Source organism: Myotis myotis, unplaced genomic scaffold, assembly GCF_014108235.1.
Source record: "Myotis myotis isolate mMyoMyo1 unplaced genomic scaffold, mMyoMyo1.p scaffold_m19_p_7, whole genome shotgun sequence".
Taxonomy (NCBI): domain Eukaryota; kingdom Metazoa; phylum Chordata; class Mammalia; order Chiroptera; family Vespertilionidae; genus Myotis; species Myotis myotis.
Genome location: NW_023416379.1, coordinates 21,598,268 through 21,617,807, shown reverse-complemented (window position 1 = coordinate 21,617,807; position 19,540 = coordinate 21,598,268). Strand labels below are relative to the sequence as shown.

The following is a 19,540-nucleotide window of genomic DNA, read 5'->3' as shown; positions in this document are numbered from 1 at the left end:
TCAAATTAACATCTAACTGCCAAATGGTGCTTTAATCACGACCTACTCTGCCGATGGCAAAGTAGTCAGGCAGAATTGTCCCCTCAAAACCAAACCAAACTCATCCAACCCAACCACACCAAACCCAGGTGGAAGGCAAGCATCAGGATGCTGAGTACTGAGGTCAAGAACAAGACTTCCCCGGACTTGGGGCCCCAACAGGGGAAAGGGTGAGGGAAATGCGCTGGAGGTGAGTCCTGTCCCTCCACGGGGTAGGGTCACCATCGCAGGGTACAAAGGCTCCTGAAAGTCAACAGCAATGGCTAGAAAGGTGTTAAGCAGTTACCCTGGAACTCCTACTTTCCCTGGGCCCCACGTCCCCAGCGAGTGTCCGCACCCTCCCCGCCCGAGCACGCTCCCTCCTCCTCTCCGTCTGCCTCCTCCTCTCCTTTCAGGACGCCCCGCGCTTCCCTTCCCACCCAATCCAGACCTCGGGGACCCCATCGGGGGTGCGGGGCGGCAGGTGGCCTGGCGGCCAGGGAGAGACAGGGGGAGAGCCGGCAGGACCTGGCCCGACGGCCTGGGCGGGAGCGCGGGTCCTGCCCCTCCCCGCGGGCGGGGGGCGGGGGGCGCGGGCGGAGGGCGGTCCCGGCCCAGGCTCACGCTGGCCGCCACCCCTCGTGCCTCCTCCCCGCTCGCCAGTCGGCGGGAGCCCAGGTGCCTGCGGGACAGGAGCGCGGAGGATGTGCGGCCGGTGGCTACTCCTGCTGTGGGCGCTGCTCCCCGGCGCGACCGCGGGGGGCTCGGGCCGGACCTTCCCGCACCGCACCCTCCTCGACTCGGAGGGCAAGTACTGGCTGAGCTGGGGCCCGCGGGACGCGCGGCTCGCCTTCCGCCTCGAGGTGCGCACAGCCGGCTACGTGGGCTTCGGCTTCTCGCCCACCGGGGCCATGGCTGCGGCGGACATCGTGGTGGGCGGGGTGGCCCAGGGGCGACCCTACCTCCAGGTAAGCGTCCCCCGATCCCCGCCCCGTCCCGTCCCGACCCGGAGCGGGCGCGGGTGCCAGGACCAGCCGGGCCACCGAGACGGCCGCGCAGCCCGGCGCACGCTCCCGGTCGCGCTCCGCTCCTGCACCCGGAGCCCACGCCCGCCGCCCCGCTCCCGGCTCCGAGTTTGCGCCCCGGGAAGCCGAGCACGGGTGACTCCAGGCAGTTTTCCGTTTCTGAGCACTGCCCTGTCCCCAGCACCCCACTGAATAGACCTCCGCCTGCCACCTGCCTGCACCCCCCTTTGTTGCAGATGGGAAAGGAGAGGGGCCCCGGCTTTGGGGACCTAACTGACGGCTCTCAGCGTCAGAGGGGCCAGAGAGTTTTAAGCACTTGGCTGACCTGCTGCCTGGGGTCGGGGTCTCTGAGAGAACTCCCCAAATCAGGGCTATTTGGGAAATCCCAGGCGCGGCTGGTACCAGCTACTTTTTCAGAGAGATGAAGGTAAGTCTCCAAGATTCCTTTAGGATGTTGCTAGTCCGAGAGCCGCTGTTAAAGATCTGCAAAACCTAGAGCCCCAGGCAAAATCCCCCATCAAGTGGCAAAACTTTTTCGCTTACTTTAATAGCTAGTAAAGCTAATTTGGCAGCTGGCGATTGGTTTTGGACAAGTCCCAGGAGAGACGCTGCCTATTCGTAGATGTCTTTATAAACAAAACAAGAAGGAAGAATTGTGAGATGACCAGAATGAGTACATAGTTAGGTTCTCTGGAAATCTTTGTTTATTTGATGTTGACCAACCTTTGCACATTTTTCCACGGTGACATAACAGCATAGTGAATACACATCCGTTGTTACTTATCAAAGTTTATCCAAAGATACTGCCCTTTGCTAAAAGTCTCTTGATTCCGATAAAAACTCCTGTTTGTTTTGGCATTGTTTTAGGCTTTGATGATGTTAAAATCGATGTACCCCATAAATTTCAATGTGCATTTCTCAGTAATTGTATTCCTGGCTTCTAAGTTTGATTTCTACAATGTTCTGACTAACATGCCATCAAATTTGAACCCTAATTCTGGCACTGAGCTACTCACATTGGCCAGAAATAAAGAAAATGATAGCAATTAAAACTTCATAACCACCCTCTTCTCTAATTTTCCCCCATAAATTAATCCTTTCTTCCCAAACTAAGTACTCTACAACTCCAATAAAATAAAGTTTTATGAGGACTACACTCAGTTGAAGTCATTGATGTATAAATTTTCTTCTGCTGCAGCATCTCAGACATTAAATTTGTAAACCACAAATTTGACCCCAAACACAGGCCTCACTAGCTGAATAACTTAACTCTCTTATAATATGAGTAGATAGATAGTACCCGATATAAATAGCTATCTGAGTCAAAGCTTTATGTAGGTTTCTTTTTTTTTTTTCAGGGTAGTAAGGGTTAAATGCCCCTTAACTATCCTTGCATGTTTTATTCAAGGGGACATAGTAAATCTTATTAAGTTAATATCATAAAACAGGGTGTACTATCAAAGATAACTTGATACTGTTTTTCTCAAAGGAGGAGCATTTCTAGAAAACCCACTCAATTTGATATTAAATGAAAGGCCAAGAGTAGAATCCTGTTTCAACATGCCATAATGGGCCCACCTCAAGCATAGACTTTGTTAAACTGACGTGTTTTCACACTGTTGGTGGTTCTTTTATAAAGATTGCATAAGAATTAATTAAGTGCTATTTAGGCTGATTTTGAACCATAGAACTTTTCTTAAAATAATTAGTGAATACGTATCATTATGAGATAAACCTTAAAATGGACACTTTCCCAATATATTTATTTAATGAGCAAGAAATAGGATTTTCCCTCTATTTTTATTCCTAAGGAAAAAATTCTTATTTTCATGTATAAAGATAATTTTCTTAGTTGCCTGATATTTTTTACTATTTCATTTCCTTAAACAACCTAATCATTTTAGGACATATAAGTTACAGTAAGATTATGCTAATCAATTAAGTTCAAAGACAATGTATTAAAAACCTCTAATAAAATTAAAGACATTAAAGACCAAGCTGGGTGATTCCATTTTCTAACAGTTGGCATTAAATCTTCTTTGTATAAATTGTTTGAGAGTCTTCATGCAGTGGTGTGATATGGGTATTTATTCTCTGTGACTATACCCAAGGTAAATAGTGTTCCTAATCATAACATATGCGATTCCAATAGTAGACTTTGGATTTTGTGTAATATTACTTCCAGGAAGAACAGACTTTATGTGAAACAATGAAACAAAAGCACTGGCTTTTAGGGCATCTTTGCATGTGCAGCAGCTACTGGTAGTGGGAGATGGTATCAGGCTGTATGATAACCTAAGATGACATCCCAGTCACCTCCCCTTGTGGCTTATTATTTGATTTCATCCTTTCTTTTTTTTTTTTAAACATGCTTTTTAAATTTGATTTTAGAGAGACAGAAATAGAGAGAGAGAGAGAGAGAGAGAGAGAGAGAGAGAGAGAGAGAGAGAGAAACATTGGTAGTTGCCTCCTATACACACCTTGACCAGGGATTGAATCAGCAACCTGGGTATGTGCCTAACTGGGAATCGAACCAGCAACCTTTTGGTCCATGGAATGACTCTCAACCCACTGAGCAACACCAGCCAGGGCCATCCTTTCTTGTTTTATAGACTTGACTTTTAGATTTTTTTGTTCTTTTATTATTCTGAATTTTATTTTTCTGAATATTTTAACTTATTTTCACTGGAATGGTAACTGCTGAATAACTGCATAAGAGTAAGTTCCAACCAACCAGGTAGAGAATTGTTGGCTAACTAGGCTAACTACTAGTAGATGTTACAAATCCAAATGCCTGTAGAGGTCAGAGAGCGAATGTAAAAGAGTGATGGGCTTGAGTGGAACAAGCAGGATGTAATGCCACAGCGTAGAAGTGATTGAGGAAACCAGTTTGTGCCAGCGAATTACTGTTATGTGTGAATGCAAATAAAGTATTGCCAGTTCTACTGTTTGTTTGTTTGTTTTGTTTTTTGAGACAAGACAGAAATTTAATTGTGTGTCTGTGCAGTAAAATCTTCTGACTGCTAAATACTGGCCACAATTCAAGTTTGTACAAAGCACCATGTAATGTTCATATGCATACATGGTTTCCGTTCAGATAGATCCTGTGGACAACTTAGTCTGCGACCAAGAGGAAAAAAGTTAATGTTAATAAAGAATCAACCTCAATAAGGAGAATCCATGAGAGGCAGAGAGGTGGGGTCCATTTCCTTTCAGGCCAGGTTTATTCTGTACCAAGAACATTCTGCCCAATGTCAGAGGGGCCCTCATCTACTGTTTTGGTTATTGATTGTTGTTTAACAAACCACCCCAAAATACTGGCTTAATCCAAGGATAACACTTATTTTGCTCACAGATCTGCAGTGTGAGCAGGTTTTAGTGGGGACAGATTTCTGCTCCACTTCGTGTCACCTCCAAGTGAGTGGTTGGAATCATCTGAAGGCTTGCTTCACCGGCTTGCTTGCCTGGCCGTTGACGTTGGCTGTTGTCAGGGACCTCAGTTGGTACCATGGTGGGAACCTGCCTCTGCATGCAGCTTCTGGGCTTCCTCACAGCACAGGGGCTGGGTCACAAGAGTGAGCATTCCAAGAGGCCCCTGTGGAAACTGTACAACCTTTTCAACTTAGTCTTTGAGTCCTGTAGAGTGTCCTCTGCTGTCATCCCAGTCCCACAGGATTCAAGAGGGAACAGAGACACCACCTCAACATCACATTGTATGGAGGTCACATGGGAATGAAACATATGAGTGGCCATCTGTGGAATAGACATTCTCCCACACCCATCCTACACACTTGCCACCTGTCTATATGCATGTACTCTCTTGACACTGCTGAGATTTGGAGGCAATGTTTACTTATTCACCTTCTTTCCTTTTCCTATCTCTCTCTCTGCCTCTCCCTCCACTCCCCCTCACACACACACTACTCCACTACTATAAGAAATTAGTGAACAGTTGATAATTTCTCCATTGTCTTTCTGTCCCCACCCCCCAGATGAGTTCTGAATCTCTGCAACCCATCTAGTCCCATGGTTGCCAACCACCCAATGAAACTACCTCCAGAGGGCAGTGTGACATTTGCTTGTGGGTTGGTGGAATGAAAACCTAGATTTAGTAAGCCCCTTAAAGGGCAACAGACTTACTATCCCCAGAGAGGAGGCATTATGATAATTTGCTCTGCCCATTTTGTAACCCTCGGACCCTGTCTGGAGATATTTCCTGAAATGGTGTATAATCGTTGGGTACTATCAAAATGGGGAAGAGGAGAGAGAAATGTGGTTGTGAAGTGAAGCCTGTCTCAGTGTACTCTATCAGATAAATTATTCAGGAGTGGCTTACACTTGGGGAAACTTTACTCCTGGGATGCTGCTGAGGTCACTTTCTACACTATCTTTCACAGAATTGCCAGGGGTGGGGGTGGGAAGCAGTCCTTCTTTTGGCATTGGCTTTTGAAAAGCTCACAATTTTGTCTCAATGAGTTAAGTCAACGCTCACTTCCCTGATGGATCGTGTCCTTTCCTTGTACTTTGCCCCTCTTTGACACTGAGCAATCCCACCCACCGGAGCCACTTAGCAACTGTAAGTCCCCATTGGAGACAAGTGATCTGGGTTGATGAATGACCAGTTTGTGCGAGTTAGAGAAGAGGGCAGCATTGTCGGATGTGCTATTGAATTTGCACAAAATTGATTCACTCTTCCTTTGGGGGTGTAAATCGGTATGGAGGCTGAAATATGTGTCATCATTTGTTACAGCCTTGCTTGTTGGCTGTGTCTAACACTGAAGCCTCTCTGTGATGAGAAGTAAGTCTTCATTCAGCAGCAGGGTAATTGCTGCCCGGCTGTTCGCTAAGGGGCTGAGGAAGTGCTTGGAACTGATTTGAAATCACAGAAAACAGTGAGCACTCTTTGTGGTTAAAGATGTGCTTCTTTTAAGTGCTCCCTAGCCAAGGGCAACAAAGAAATGTTTCGAAAGCAAATTGAAAAGCTGGAGGGAAAGATGAAGAGAGTGTGCAACCCTGCCACAGCTCAGGGGGGCTTTGTAAAGAGATATTTGTAAACCTTTGGATTATGCCCCCGCCCCCCTCCAAACAGCCAGGTGACAAAGGGACTTCTCCCAACGCCGTGCTTTGTGCATTAGTAATATGGACACATGGCTAGTGTAATGCTTGACACAGGGCGATAGTCTTCAGTGTGTGGCTCTCCCTGGCAGAGCAGATGGTTTCATGCCCGCCCGCCCGAGGACACCCACAGACCTAACAGCCAAGGGAACAATGCACCTGCATTGACTGGCACAGTTCAAGGCTTCAGGCAACCAACGGCAATTTCTGAATTCTTGAAAGGAGACGCAAGATTCCACTTCAAAGAAAGTAAATGGTAGTTTATTGATTCATCATTTGTAATAGAGCCCCATTAAAATAAAGTTGCCGGCAAAAGGGACGAATTCATTATACATCATCCTGTTTCTCGAAATGTTTGATCCATGTGTTAAAAAAAACTGCATGAAGGTGCCACACATTGCTGTTTATTGTAACTTTAAAACAATAACTAATACAGAACTTTTAAAGAGAAAAATATTTCTCCAGGAAGCCTCTTCCAAACGCATGTCTTTGTAACTTGTTGAATTCTACAGTAGACAAAAAACACAGAAGCTACTCCTAAGGACAATGTATAGCGCATAAGCAGGGAATTTTGCAAAATAATTTCAAGTAGATGATTTTTGCTAATTCTAAATTTGGAATTATATAGCTGAGTGCTATACAAATAATGAATAGTCCAAATTTAGTTTGCTATTGAAGTCTTCTTATTGATCTAATGTAAGCAAAAATTATAAGAAAACCTTCAAACAGCTCTTGCTTTTACAGGTTAAATGTTGATGGTTTATGTATTTATTTGTTGCCTCTCAAGAGCTCAGAGTTTGGTTGATTGGAGTTCCATAAGATATTACCCTCAAATCTCCCAATGATCTCCCTCCCATTTTAAAGGTGACAAAACCAAGTTTGGGGTAGATATTAAGTAAATTGCTTGTTGCCCACTGAGTTCCAGTTTGATGTTCTTTCTTCTCTTGCAAGCAAACTGTAGGTTACAAAAAACATATCCCAGTTCTCTTCCTGAATAGTGAAAGGATATGTGTAATAAAATACATTTTAAAACAGATTGATTAGAAAAAAATCATAGTATTTTTTGCTACTTTTGTTTCACTATAAATGTCGTAGATGTACATTTCTATGATACGATTTTTCATCACTGAGTTCTTAATGTAACCAACCATACATGAAGGTAAGTCCTTAAAGTGTGTTGTCTCATGTAATTCTCACAGTAGCCCTGTGATGTCAATATCTTATTCCTTCCGTTTTGTAGATGTATAATCCTGAGCTTCTAGGTCATACAGCTTGGGGATCATTTGTGACTTTTGCTATTTCAGTAAAATACTCACCTATAGACAGTGAATGTTGGAATGCTCGTTCGTTTATTCCATCAATATTTACTGAAGGTTTATTGAACATGTTCTAGATGCTGCAGACATAGCATTGAGTGAGATAAAGTTAGTGGTATTATGGAGCTTATATTTTGATGGGGGGGGGGGTAGGGGCAAACAAATAAATAAATGAGCAACAAAAATATCAGAAAGTGATAAGTGCTGTGCCAAGAATTAGAATCGGGTAATGTGTTAAAGGCCAGTGTGGCTATTTCAAATAAGGTGCTTATAATCAAAACATGAAGGAAAACAAGTATCCCAAGTTTTTAAGGTTATTTTCAAGATTAACCATCGTGTTTACAATTCAAAATGTTATATACTACCCAGAAGATTGTCTGGCATGGGCATCAAAGAACTCAGTAGACCTTGAATATAGGAAACTGCCTACCTGGAGGAAATATAATTAATACTTTTTCAAATGTGTCTGAACCGCATGAGCTCTCTTTTCTATTTCTGTGGCATTGTTACATAGATGTTTAGTAAGCTCAGCTAGAGTCTTTCAAGCTTTGATCTAGAGACTTGGTGATTTTATAGAAGTTTTTAATACTAGGTGTGAGTGTTTTTCTCTTCTACCTGGTGTTCTTTCTCATCTTCTATAATCTTAGAGAGCTTATAGATTTTGAGAAGCTAGACCAACAAAACCACATGTGTCTGGGGAAGATTTCCATCTTTTAGGCAATTTTTAAACTAAAATTTTCAAAGATTAATTTCTTAGATAAAAATAAATTGCTAGTTTCTTTTTTCCTCCTCCCCTGGCAAAGTCCATGTACTGAAACTCACTCGTACAAGGAAACTCATGGTAGATAAAAACCATATAGAAGCTAGGACTCCTGGTACTTTGGATACCTTTGGTCAAGGCCAAGGTAGATTTATGCTGTGGCAGATTAAAGTCTAGTGATGGGTAGTCAGAGCTAACAGAGAACTGAGAACTGGGAAAGACACTGCCTATGTCAGGTGTTCTGAAATTTGTCTGCACATTAGAATCACTTGGTGTGTTTTTTTTTAACTTTTTTAATGTCCAGAAAATCCTTTCTCTTCCCCATGCCAATTAAATCACAATCTCTTGGGGAGGGGGGCAGAGGACACAGACATTAATATATTTTTAAGTTTCCCCAGTGATTCTAGTGTACATACAAGTTCAGGAACTACTGACCTTGTGTGGCCAGGCTCTTTGGTAGGAATAGGTGATTCCTTTGTGGTCCACGTGGAGAAGACTGGAAGATCCCAGGCGTGGGGCATGGGAATGCAAAGTAGGACTCCATGCAAAGCAAGCCAGAGAGACAATTTGATGTTTGAAGCAACAGCTAATATTTGGTATTTAAGATTATTTTGTAAAAACAAAAATAAAGCGGTTTTCCTAGAATGGAAAAAATTGTGAGATGAGTTTAATGAGTTGATTGATAATTCTACATAAATGAGTAGTGATGGAAGAACTGTGGGTAGTGATGTATTTCAAAATAGGCTGAACCAGAAATCTCTCTCCTCCTCCTAGCCCTCTATCATTCTCGCACACCTTTAGTCAGTTGGTACAAGCTGCTGTATATCTAAGCAACAGGAATATTTGCCCACACCAAGGCTAAAATATATGTTATATATCATCACAAGGCATCAGTGGAACATTACTAAAGGGATGTCCCAGGTAATTTTCAGCCTGTATTTAAGCCAAGGAAAGTGTCCTGCTCTAAGTTTTTTATTAGAATTAACAGTAACAAAATGGACTCCCTTTGTACTTGGAAAGAAAATTCTCCTCAAGTGTTTCTCCAGTTATATAAACACCTAGCCTTTCCCTTCCCACATTCTCTAAAGCAGTGAAATGCCCACAGCTATAGTTGCAGGAGGGAGAAAGAGGAAAAGTAGCAGGAGCAGTATGTAATTAGTATTTTTTACAAGTTGATGGCTGCCACATCTTCCGAGGTACCAGGAACAAGTCCCTGTGCTTGGCAAGTCCCCCCAAAACACCTGCTGGATAACTACTGAGTGGTTAAAAGCAGGAGGTCATTGTAGAAATCCCAGCACAGCTTGCTGCTCATTCATTATGTTGCCCTCAGCAAATTCCTTAACCTTTCTAAGTGACAGTTTCTTATGAAGAAGGGAATCATGATCTCTAATGCATGGTTTTTGTTGTTTTAAATCTGACCCTCTTGCCCATTTTATTTACTTACTAGAGGCCTGGTGCACGAAATTCGTGCGGGGGTGGGGGTGTCCCTCAGCCTGCCTGCACCCTCTCCAACCCGGGACCCCTCAGGGGATGTCTGATTGCTGGGATCAGGCCTAAACCGCAGTCGGACATCCCTCTCGCAATCCAGGACCACTGGTTCCTAAGCGCTCACCTGCTTGCCTGCCTGATTGCCCCTAACTGCCTCTGCCTCAGCCCCCACAACCGTGTCTTTGTCTGGAAGGACGTCCGGAAGATGTCTGGTCTAATTAGCATATTACTCTTTTATTAGTATAGATTTATTAAAGTATAGTTGACATACAGTGTTATATTAATTTCAGGTGTACAACATAGTGATTCAACATGTGTATACCTTATGATGCAATCACCATAGGTCTAAAAGCCATCAATGACCAAAGTTATTACAATAAAATTGACTATATTCCCTTTGTAGTCCCAGTTATACAGTAACTGGGGAGATAATGTAACATCATTCATGGGGGTTTTGTGAGGAATAAGTGAAATGAAATATTGTAACATTGAAAGTACTTAATAAATAAAAGATATAATATAATGAATTAATCACTTAGTAAAATGTCATCAAAAGATTACATGGAAATAAGTGTTCCAGCTTTTCAACGTGGGAAAAGGTGTCTGTTAAATGTATAGATAGGGGAGATTGATAGAAATTTTGGGGAAAATTTGAGGACAAACTTTAAGCAATTGGTTTGTGAACACTTTGCAATCCCTAACAACTAGAGAGTTTCCGTAATCATAGATTATACTGACAAGATTGCACTTTCTTTTGCATTTGATTTGTGGGGCCAATAATTGGGATAGTAAATAAATGGTGCATCTGATGATAGGTAATTATCAGTGTTTCTCATGATGTCCTTATAGAAGATGGACTAATAAAGTTGAATTAGTTACAATCATAGATATTTAAACATGTATACCCAAAATATGTTGATAACAAACTGGCTACATTAGGCTAAAGAGTGAGGAATAAAAAGAAAGTGATATCTTAAAATAATGAAAGGAAACAAAGTTAAAAGTTCAATGAGAATACAAATAAAGTTAAACACTTAGTTAAAAAATTGGTTGTGTGTGCACAAAAAGTGTAAAATTGGACTTAATTGGAATCCATATGAAAAAGATATAACTATTAGTTCATTTTAAACTCAAACGATGTGCTTGCTAAACCCAGAGATGCAATATTAGCCTGTAAACTCTACTTCGTATATCAAGGAAAGTAATGTTGATACTATAATACTGATAATATTCATTCTGTACTAGTTAATTAAACCAGAAGAAACCTTTTAGAATAACATTTTTAAAGAATGTGTGGGTGAACTGTAGAAGTCTACAGGGGGGTTACAAGGATGGTTGAAATCTCTGGAAATTAGGTACCAGAATAATGGGAAAAGGTGGCAACGTTGTACCTGGAGAAAGAACAATAGGAAAGACATGATGATTGTCTGAAAGAGTGGACAGTCTTCCTCAAGCCCAGAAGGAAGAAAAAAGACCCCGTTAATATACATGAAAGGGTAGAAGACATCATTAATATATATATATATATATATATGTTTTTATTGATTAAGATTTTACATATGTGTCCTTATCCCCACATTACCCCCTCCCCCCTCCCCCCCTCCCCCTCATGCTCTCACCCCCCTGTTGTCCATGTCCATTGGTTAGGCCTATATGCTTGCATATAAGTCCTTTGGTTGATCTTTCCCCCTTACCCCCACCCTCCCCTACCTTCCCTCCAAGGCCTGACAGTCCAATCAATGCCTCTCCGTCTCTGGATCAGTCCTTGTTCATCAGTTTATGTTGTTCATTATATTCCACAAATGAGTGAGATCATGTGGTATTTATCCTTCTCTGACTGGCTTATTTGACTTAGCACAATGCTCTCCAGTTCCATCCATGCTGTGGTAAATGGTAAGAGTTCCTTTTTCTTCTTCCTCTTCTTAAAAAATACCTTTCAGCATTTCATATAATGCTGGTTTGGTGGTGATGAACTCCTTTAGCTTTTTCTTATCTGTGAAGCTCTTTATCTGACCTTCTATTCTGAATGATAGCTTTGCTGGATAAAGTAATCTTGGTTATAGGTTCTTGCTGTTCATCACTTTGAATATTTCTTGCCACTCTCTTCTGGCCTGCATGGTTTCTGTTGAGAAATCAGCTGACAGTCGTATGGGTACTCCCTTGTAGGTAACTTACTGAGAAGACATGAGAAATACATTTCTGACAATCAGAGGTATTTAACTTAAAGGATTTGCTTTCTGAGGTTGTAAGTTTATGAACTTTGTCAGTGGAGGCATTAAATACTGTGATCATCTCTTAAGAAATATTTTTGAGAGAAATCCTCCTTTAGTGGGAGCTAGGATTTAGGTAGCCTTCAGGTTATCTTGCAACTTGAGTATGATGTTGAAAATAATTTTACCCCATATTCATGCTTTTAGGTTATTCAAGAAATTAATAGAAGGGAGGACATTAGCTGCTGTGAAACGGTCTTGTTTTTAACCTGCCACCACTCTAGCTGGAACTTCTAGGACCACTGCCTAATTATCTTTCTGATCACCACTCTTATTCCTTCTTCTCATCATTCTCTACTCCGTAGCCACAGTAACACACACACACACACACACACACACACACACACACACACACACACGTACATATATTTTTCATGTCAATCAGAATATGCCACTTGCTGCTTAAAGCTCAGATATTTTTTATGTAAGCCTAGTATTTGAATTCTCTATAATGACCTACAAGGTGTCACATCTGGGACCTCAGCTGATCCTTGTTCACTGCATGTACTCGTCCTACCACTATAGTTCAGTCACACCAGCTCTTATTTGCTTCATCAAATTGGATAAACTCACCCTCACTTCAGGTCCTTTCCAATAGCTGCTCTGTCTTTCTGGAATCTACTTCCTCCACACTTTTTTGTGTGTGGCTGGCTTCTAATTGTAGTCCATTCATCAGAGTGAGTATCATTGCCTCAGCGGGGACTTTTCTGATGACTCAACCTGAAGGCTTTCCACTCCCTTCCTATAATCTCTGTTTTATTTTCCTATAAGCACTTACTATCTAAACGTTTATTGTTATATTGTTATTTAAGTTTAAAAAACACTCTCCCCCAACTAAACAATAAGTCTTATTATGGGAGGGACTTTATCTACTATCTTGTACAATCATGTGCCATTAGCCTTACAAAACAGGCTGAGGAACAGTAGTCACTCAATAAAATATGTGTTGGAAGAAAGAAGAAGAGGAAAGGAGTGATGAAGGAAGAAAAGAGCTTTCTTCTCAAAATTTATTCCTTGCATAAACTGGTCATAGACAGTAAAGAGATGTCATCTAAAATTTTCTAAAAATTATGGTGAGGGGATAGGATGAAGGTAAAATAATTTTTTTATTTCAATAGTAAGGTCTGAAGTTGCTTTTTTATTGAAGTTTACTGTTAAAGAGTCAAATTTTAAATTTTTCACTGTATCTCTGATACTTCTATAACTTTAGAACAGTATCAGATTACAATAAAATGAGGATGAGATGATTGTGGGAGAGAATTAAGGATGTGTATTTTCAAAGGTGGCACTTAGAGAACAAACAGATTGCTCAGGTGGGCCCCTCCATGGAATGCAAGCTAACAGTGCTCAGATTTTGGCATTCTGATAGCTGTTTAACTGATCCCTTATTAGATCTAGAGTTCAGCTTTATTTGAAGTGGTTTTTAGGAGGCAAGCCCCTTCCATTTTGACATTTTGTTCAAATTTCTAAGATTAGTGAAGAAATAACATTAAAATCGGTTGATCTTGAAATTCTGAAGATTGTTTATATAGTTTGTTTATAGTTTCATTATTTTTTAGCACCAAAGATTCCCTCTACCACGAAAATATTTATCACTTTACTATCAACATTATTTAATCACCATGATACTTATAGAAATTGCTATTACAAGCAAATGCTTGAAGGAACAGGCCTTTGAGATGTAGAAAAAGAAGAAAAACTGCAAGCACCTGTTGAAGAAAGTGATGACAGATGGCAACATTTTTCTCAAGGTTTTCCCCGCAGCTGTGCTTACATTCAGTTCTCCAGGCTGACCAGCAGTGTATTCATATCTTCTATTACACCATTGAGTTTTCACTTTATCCTGTTTAACATAGCACCAGTCAGAGCTCTCTTCTGTTACAGAGATTGCATTCAAGAGAGAAGAAAAGGCTGACAATGAGTGAGAGCCATTTAACATCTGTGCAATCATGTTTTTTAACAAGAGGTCATAGCAATCTTGTAGAATATAAAAGCTAGCGTTTGGGGGGCTGTTACGTTAGCTGGAAAGTGGCAGCCAGTTGTAGTGCTCTCATGCTTAATGATAAATGCCAACTTTTGCTAATGCCGACTTTACTGTTGCCACACAGCAGTTTGAAACCTTAATGATATATTTCATAATTTTTTCAAAGCACAAAATGTTCAAAAGAAAAAATAACCTGTGAGAACATGTTTTAGGAGTAATATTTTTTATGACACAACTATAGACTAACTTTATTGCCAGAGTTTAATTATTAACTTAGATTTTCAAGGGTAATAGGTAATATTTTATCTTTAAAAAGTGTAAATACTGTTTATACTTTTTAATTAATGTGATAATCTACAATAAAAACAAAACTGTCTCAATGATGATTCATATTGAAGCTGATCTTAATGCAGATATTTGTGCTGGAATGATTGACCTCCACATAAAAGCCATTGATCTCGGGTAATATTACTTCACATCCCACTTCACAGAACGTTACAACTGAGTAAGTGCAACGAAGAAAGGCTTCTGTGTGCCAGCTTTTATATTTACATAATTAAAGCATCTTCATATTTTTATTCTTAAACTCTTACAAAGCCCCTGCACAATCACGACTCTCCAAATCCTCCTCAATGCTCTTGCCTTCAGAGTTTGTTTTTAATGACAATTAATTGGAGCCTACTTTTATTTATCAGTATTTTATGTGATACTTATGAAATATACAATATATTTAATACAGATCACACAATTGGATTTTTATAATGGCTGCTGTGCCATTGTGCACTGAGAGTGCACTGTGGTCAAATTCCTATTTTTATTTGAAAAGTCCTGGAATATCAAGCACTATAGGAAGACAACAGAGGAATGGCCTTCACCATGGATTTACAGTAGGGCTGCCTCTGGGTCCATTTGCTAAATGGGACTGGGAGTGGGGGTGAGAGACACCATTCGGTTCTAATCCCAAAGGTGAAAATTAGTAAAAATGACTTGGGAATTTTTTTTTTTTTAATTAAATCTTTATTGTTCAGATTATTACATTTGTTCCTCTTTTTTCCCCCCCATAACTCCCCTCCTCCCAGTTCCCGCCCCACCCTCCGCCCTCACTCCCCACCCACTGTCCTCATCCATAGGTGCACGATTTTTGTCCAGTCTCTTCCCGCATCTCCCACACCCCTTCTCCCCCCAAGAATAGTCAGTCCATTCCCTTTCTATGTCCCTGATTCTATTATAATCACCAGTTCATTCTGTTCATCAGATTATTTATTCACTTGATTCTTAGATTCACTTGTTGATAGATGCATATTTGTTGTTCATAATTTGTATCTTTACCTTTTTCTTCCTCTTCCTCTTCCTCTTCTTAAAGGATACCTTTCAGCACTTCATATAATCCTGGTTTGGTGGTGATGAACTCCTTTAGCTTTTCCTTATCTGTGAAGCTCTTTATCTGACCTTCAATTCTGAATGATAGCTTTGCTGGATAAAGTAATCTTGGTTGTAGGTTCTTGGTATTCATCACTTTGAATATTTCTTGCCACTCCCTTCTGGCCTGCAAAGTTTCTGTTGAGAAATCAGCTGACAGTCGTATGGGTATTCCCTTGTAGGTAACTGAGTTTCTTTCTCTTGCTGTTTTTAAGATTCTCTCTTTATCTTTTGCTCTTGGCATTTTAATTATGATGTGTCTTGGTGTGGTCCTCTTTGGATTCCTTTTGTTTGGGGTTCTCCGCGCTTCTTGGACCTGTAAGTCCATTTCTTTCACCAGGTGGGGGAAGTTTTCTGTCATTATTTCTTCAAATAGGTTTTCAATATCCTGCTCTCTCTCATCTTCTGGCACCCCTATAATTCTGATGTTGGTACGCTTGAAGCTGTCCCAGAGGCTCCTTACACTATCCTCACATTTTTGGATTCTTTTTTCATTTTGCTTTTCCGGTTGGGTGTTTTTTGCTTCCTCGCATTTCAAATCATTGACTTGATTTTTGCGCTCCTCTGGTCTGCTGTCGGGAGTCTGTATAATATTCGTTATTTCAGTCCGTGTATGCTTAATTTCTAGTTGGTTCCCCAATATAGCATCGAGGGTCTCATTAGTTTTCTTGTAGATCTCATTAAGTTTATCGGCGGCTTCTAAACAGTTCTTGAGAGTCCTTAAAAGTGTGGTTCTGAACGCTATATCTTCCATTGACAATTTTGTCCTGTTTCTTTGTCTCCGCATTTTGTTATGCTTCCTTGGTGCACCCCCTAGTGGTCTTTGTGCGCAGTCTTATAGTTAAACCTTGATTGTTGTAGCTAATACCAGGGAGGGTTTGACCTCCAGGCCAAGTGGCTATGAGAATCAGCTGTGTCAGCAGTGAGAGAACTTCTGTCCTCTAGGGAGGTGCTAATCTAGCCTTTGCCTGAGGCTATCCGGCAAATGCCTGTGTGCAGGGCTTGGGCGGGGCGGTTCGCACAGGATCAACAGGGTGGGCCGGAGAGAGCAGTTATGGCGGCTCTCAGTCCTGTCCCCAGGGGCTCTGCCTCTCTGAGTCCCAGCACCCGCTGCAAAGCTCGGAGAGAAAGCTGCACTCGCTCTGACCGAAGCCAGACAGTCCCGCTTCTCCCGTTTGAGTCTGGGTCCCTAGAGACTCACCCGGATCTGGAGCTCAGAGTCTTCGACTCCCTCCCGATTGAAAACACCAACCGCGCCCTCCGCCGCCAGCCCGCTCCACGCACTCCGCACCTCAGAATTTGACTTCAGCACTGCGCCTCCTCTGAGTGTCCGTATGCGTTTCTCTTTCCTCCTAGTTGTAGGACTTCCACTCAGCCAGCGTTCCTGTGGTTCTGGGTGATGTCCATTCCGTTTTTTAGTTTCACTTTTGAAGTAGTTGTTCAAGGCAGCAAACTCCGGCGTTAACCTATGCCGCCATCTTGGTTCTCCCGAACAACCATTTTTATGTAGAAAAATGTCCACCTCCTCTCCCTGCCTGCTCTCCAGCCGCCCCGCTACTTCCACGCAACCCATGTCCCGCGAGCAGTGGCACGGAAGCCGTCAGGAGCGACGAGAAGCAAGACCACTGGGGACCCTCCGTGTGGAGGCTCCTCCGCCCTCCGAGAACTGTCACGGGGCCAGGCCCTGGCCAAGCGGCGCTGCTGGGGCCGGGCTGGTCTGGCCGAGGCCGCCCAGGCTCCCCCTCCTGCCCCTCAGCCTGGCACTTGCATACATGGCTTTTTCGGGACTGGGAGTAGGGGTGAGAGACACCATTCGGTTCTAATCCCAAAGGTGAAAATTAGTAAAAATGACTTGGGAAATTTTTTAAAAAATATTTCATAAGTACCATATGGTTTTGTGAATATAAATTTATAAGTGATGTTATCGATATTCAAACTCTTAGTTGGTTGATGTTTTACTGTCAATTCATTCTCTATTTTTTCACCCTACAGGATGATAGTTACAAATAACTATTTCACTCAATGATTTATTTGACTAATTTTGTCCCTTTGTCACACTGTCAGGAAACTCTTAAACTCACTAAACATACCTTTGAAGGTTTAGCCAGTCTGCATGAAGGATTTTTAAGATTGACAGGTATTTGAGTGACTTATTTTCTTTTCCTCTTTCTTTTCCCTTTTTTCCCTCCCTCCCCTACTTCTTTCTTCCTCCAGGCAATAATAGTTGAATGATAGGAAATTTGGTACCTGGCTTTTTTTCTCTCCTCTTGCAACACTTATTAGTTCTTCTAAGGTTTGCGAATATGCCATTTTTTATTGTATAATATCAACTTCATTAAGAATGTGTTTGATTATAGACCATGTATTTTATTAACACAAGGTGAAGGAAGAAAAGAGGTGCTACTGGGGAACATTTTGCTCCCACCAAGTTATTCCTTTATCACAAATATGTGAATATTAGAAGATGGTTCTTATTTTTTATTTTCATTTAGAATTAGCTAAAGGAAAAGCACGGTACACTCCTTTTAAAATTATGCATACTTAATGAGCCTCTGCTCTGTGCAAGTGACTCTGTTAGACATCGAATATATAAATTAACATTAGAAAACATTCTAAAACATAGTTTCTCTCTCTCAGATCTGTTTTTTCTTCCCTTTAAAATAAGTAGGGAATGCCATCCCAGTGTAAAAGGATTTCAAAGACCCTTTGCATGCATGAGCTTCCCCCCCCCTAAATGCTGATGTCAGTTTCATAAGATTCATGTCCATTTAGGGCCTAAAAGGTTGTAACAAGATCCCCAGAGTTCAGTGCCAGATGTGTTTGCATGGCAGATCATGCAGACCCAAATTCATTCTAACATCTGGTTAAACACATTCCACTTCAGATCTTAACCATATGTAAATATAATTGAAAGCAAGTGAAAAAATAATCTGTTGTCTCCCTCTTTTTGTTCTATTTACAATGTAAACAACTACTCTAAAGTTACAAATTAATAACTGGGTTAACAAGATTAGGTATCTATTTCTGGGCAGTTGTCTCATGGCTGAGAAGATAGTGCTGTGCCTAGAATATATTGCATCCTACATGAGAGTGCAGGTAGAAGAATACGGATTCAGAAAGGGAATGGTCACTTCCAGTGGGAATGATCAAAGAAAACTTTACAGAGGAGATAAAGTCATGGGTCTCAAGAGAAGCAAGTACTTCAATGGATGGAGTTAGTGGAGAGGAATCTCAGTGCGGGGAGGAGGGCAGGGGAGATAGATGGGAACAATGTAAACAAAAGGAAAGAGCTGGGAAAAGGCAGAGTATTTAAGGGGAATAAAAAATTGATAATAAAGATCATGTGGTAAGATTAATGATAGACATCTGGAAAATCAAGTGAGACTAAATTTTAGAGAAACTTCATCTAAGTTACAGAACTTTGTACTGTAGACTGTTGAATTAGATCTATTGACACACTGAGAATAACTTTGAAGGAAGAACCTGACAGAAATATGTAGGCGGTAGAGTCTAAACTGAGACAGGAGAAGCTGTAATGGAGTGGAAGTAAAAGGTGGGTTATTTTTTTTTTTTTCAAAGGAAGGCATGATAGGAGCGGGGGCTATCCGTGAAGTTGTAATAGAAAAAGAAGTTAAATAAGACTGTGGTTTTGAATTTGGATGGCTTGGGGAAGGGCAGTGTAAGTAAAGAAAATAAGCTTACAGATTGAAGGTGAATATAATTTTGGATATAGTGCACTTGAGATGACAATAAGACTTCCAGGTGAAGGTATCCAATAGACTTTTGGATATGCGATACTGAATAAAGGTGATGATTGGGAACTCATGGAGTGGATGAGTTTCCCAAAGGAAGGAATATGAAGATAAAGGAGTATAATGTCAAAGAGAACTTTAATGTCCAAGTTAGGGGATGGGAATGATAGAGACAGATATCAGAGGTGGGCAATGAATAGTAGAGGCTTCTAGAAGTGGAGAATGTGGATATTCTTACCTTGTTTCCAGGATTTACTTGTCCCAAATTTAGAGGGGGAAGAATTCAGTCTTTCATCATTAAGTATGATGTTAGCTGTAAGGTTTTTATAGATGCCTTTTATAAGTTTAAGGCAATACCCTTCTATTGATAGTTTACTGAGAGATTTAACTATG

The 19,540-nt window shown here is 41.3% G+C and overlaps 1 protein-coding gene across 1 annotated transcript in view; it reads left to right on the top strand.

Annotated features, from left to right (window-relative positions):
* Positions 1–659: 659 nt before the first annotated feature.
* MOXD1 (monooxygenase DBH like 1) overlaps positions 660–19,540 on the top strand; it is a 79,745-nt gene continuing 60,864 nt past the window's right edge. The window contains exon 1 of the mRNA XM_036317960.1: positions 660–986. Coding sequence (XP_036173853.1) covers positions 723–986 — 264 coding nt within the window. The 5' untranslated portion in view covers positions 660–722. The remainder of the gene's footprint in view (positions 987–19,540) is intronic.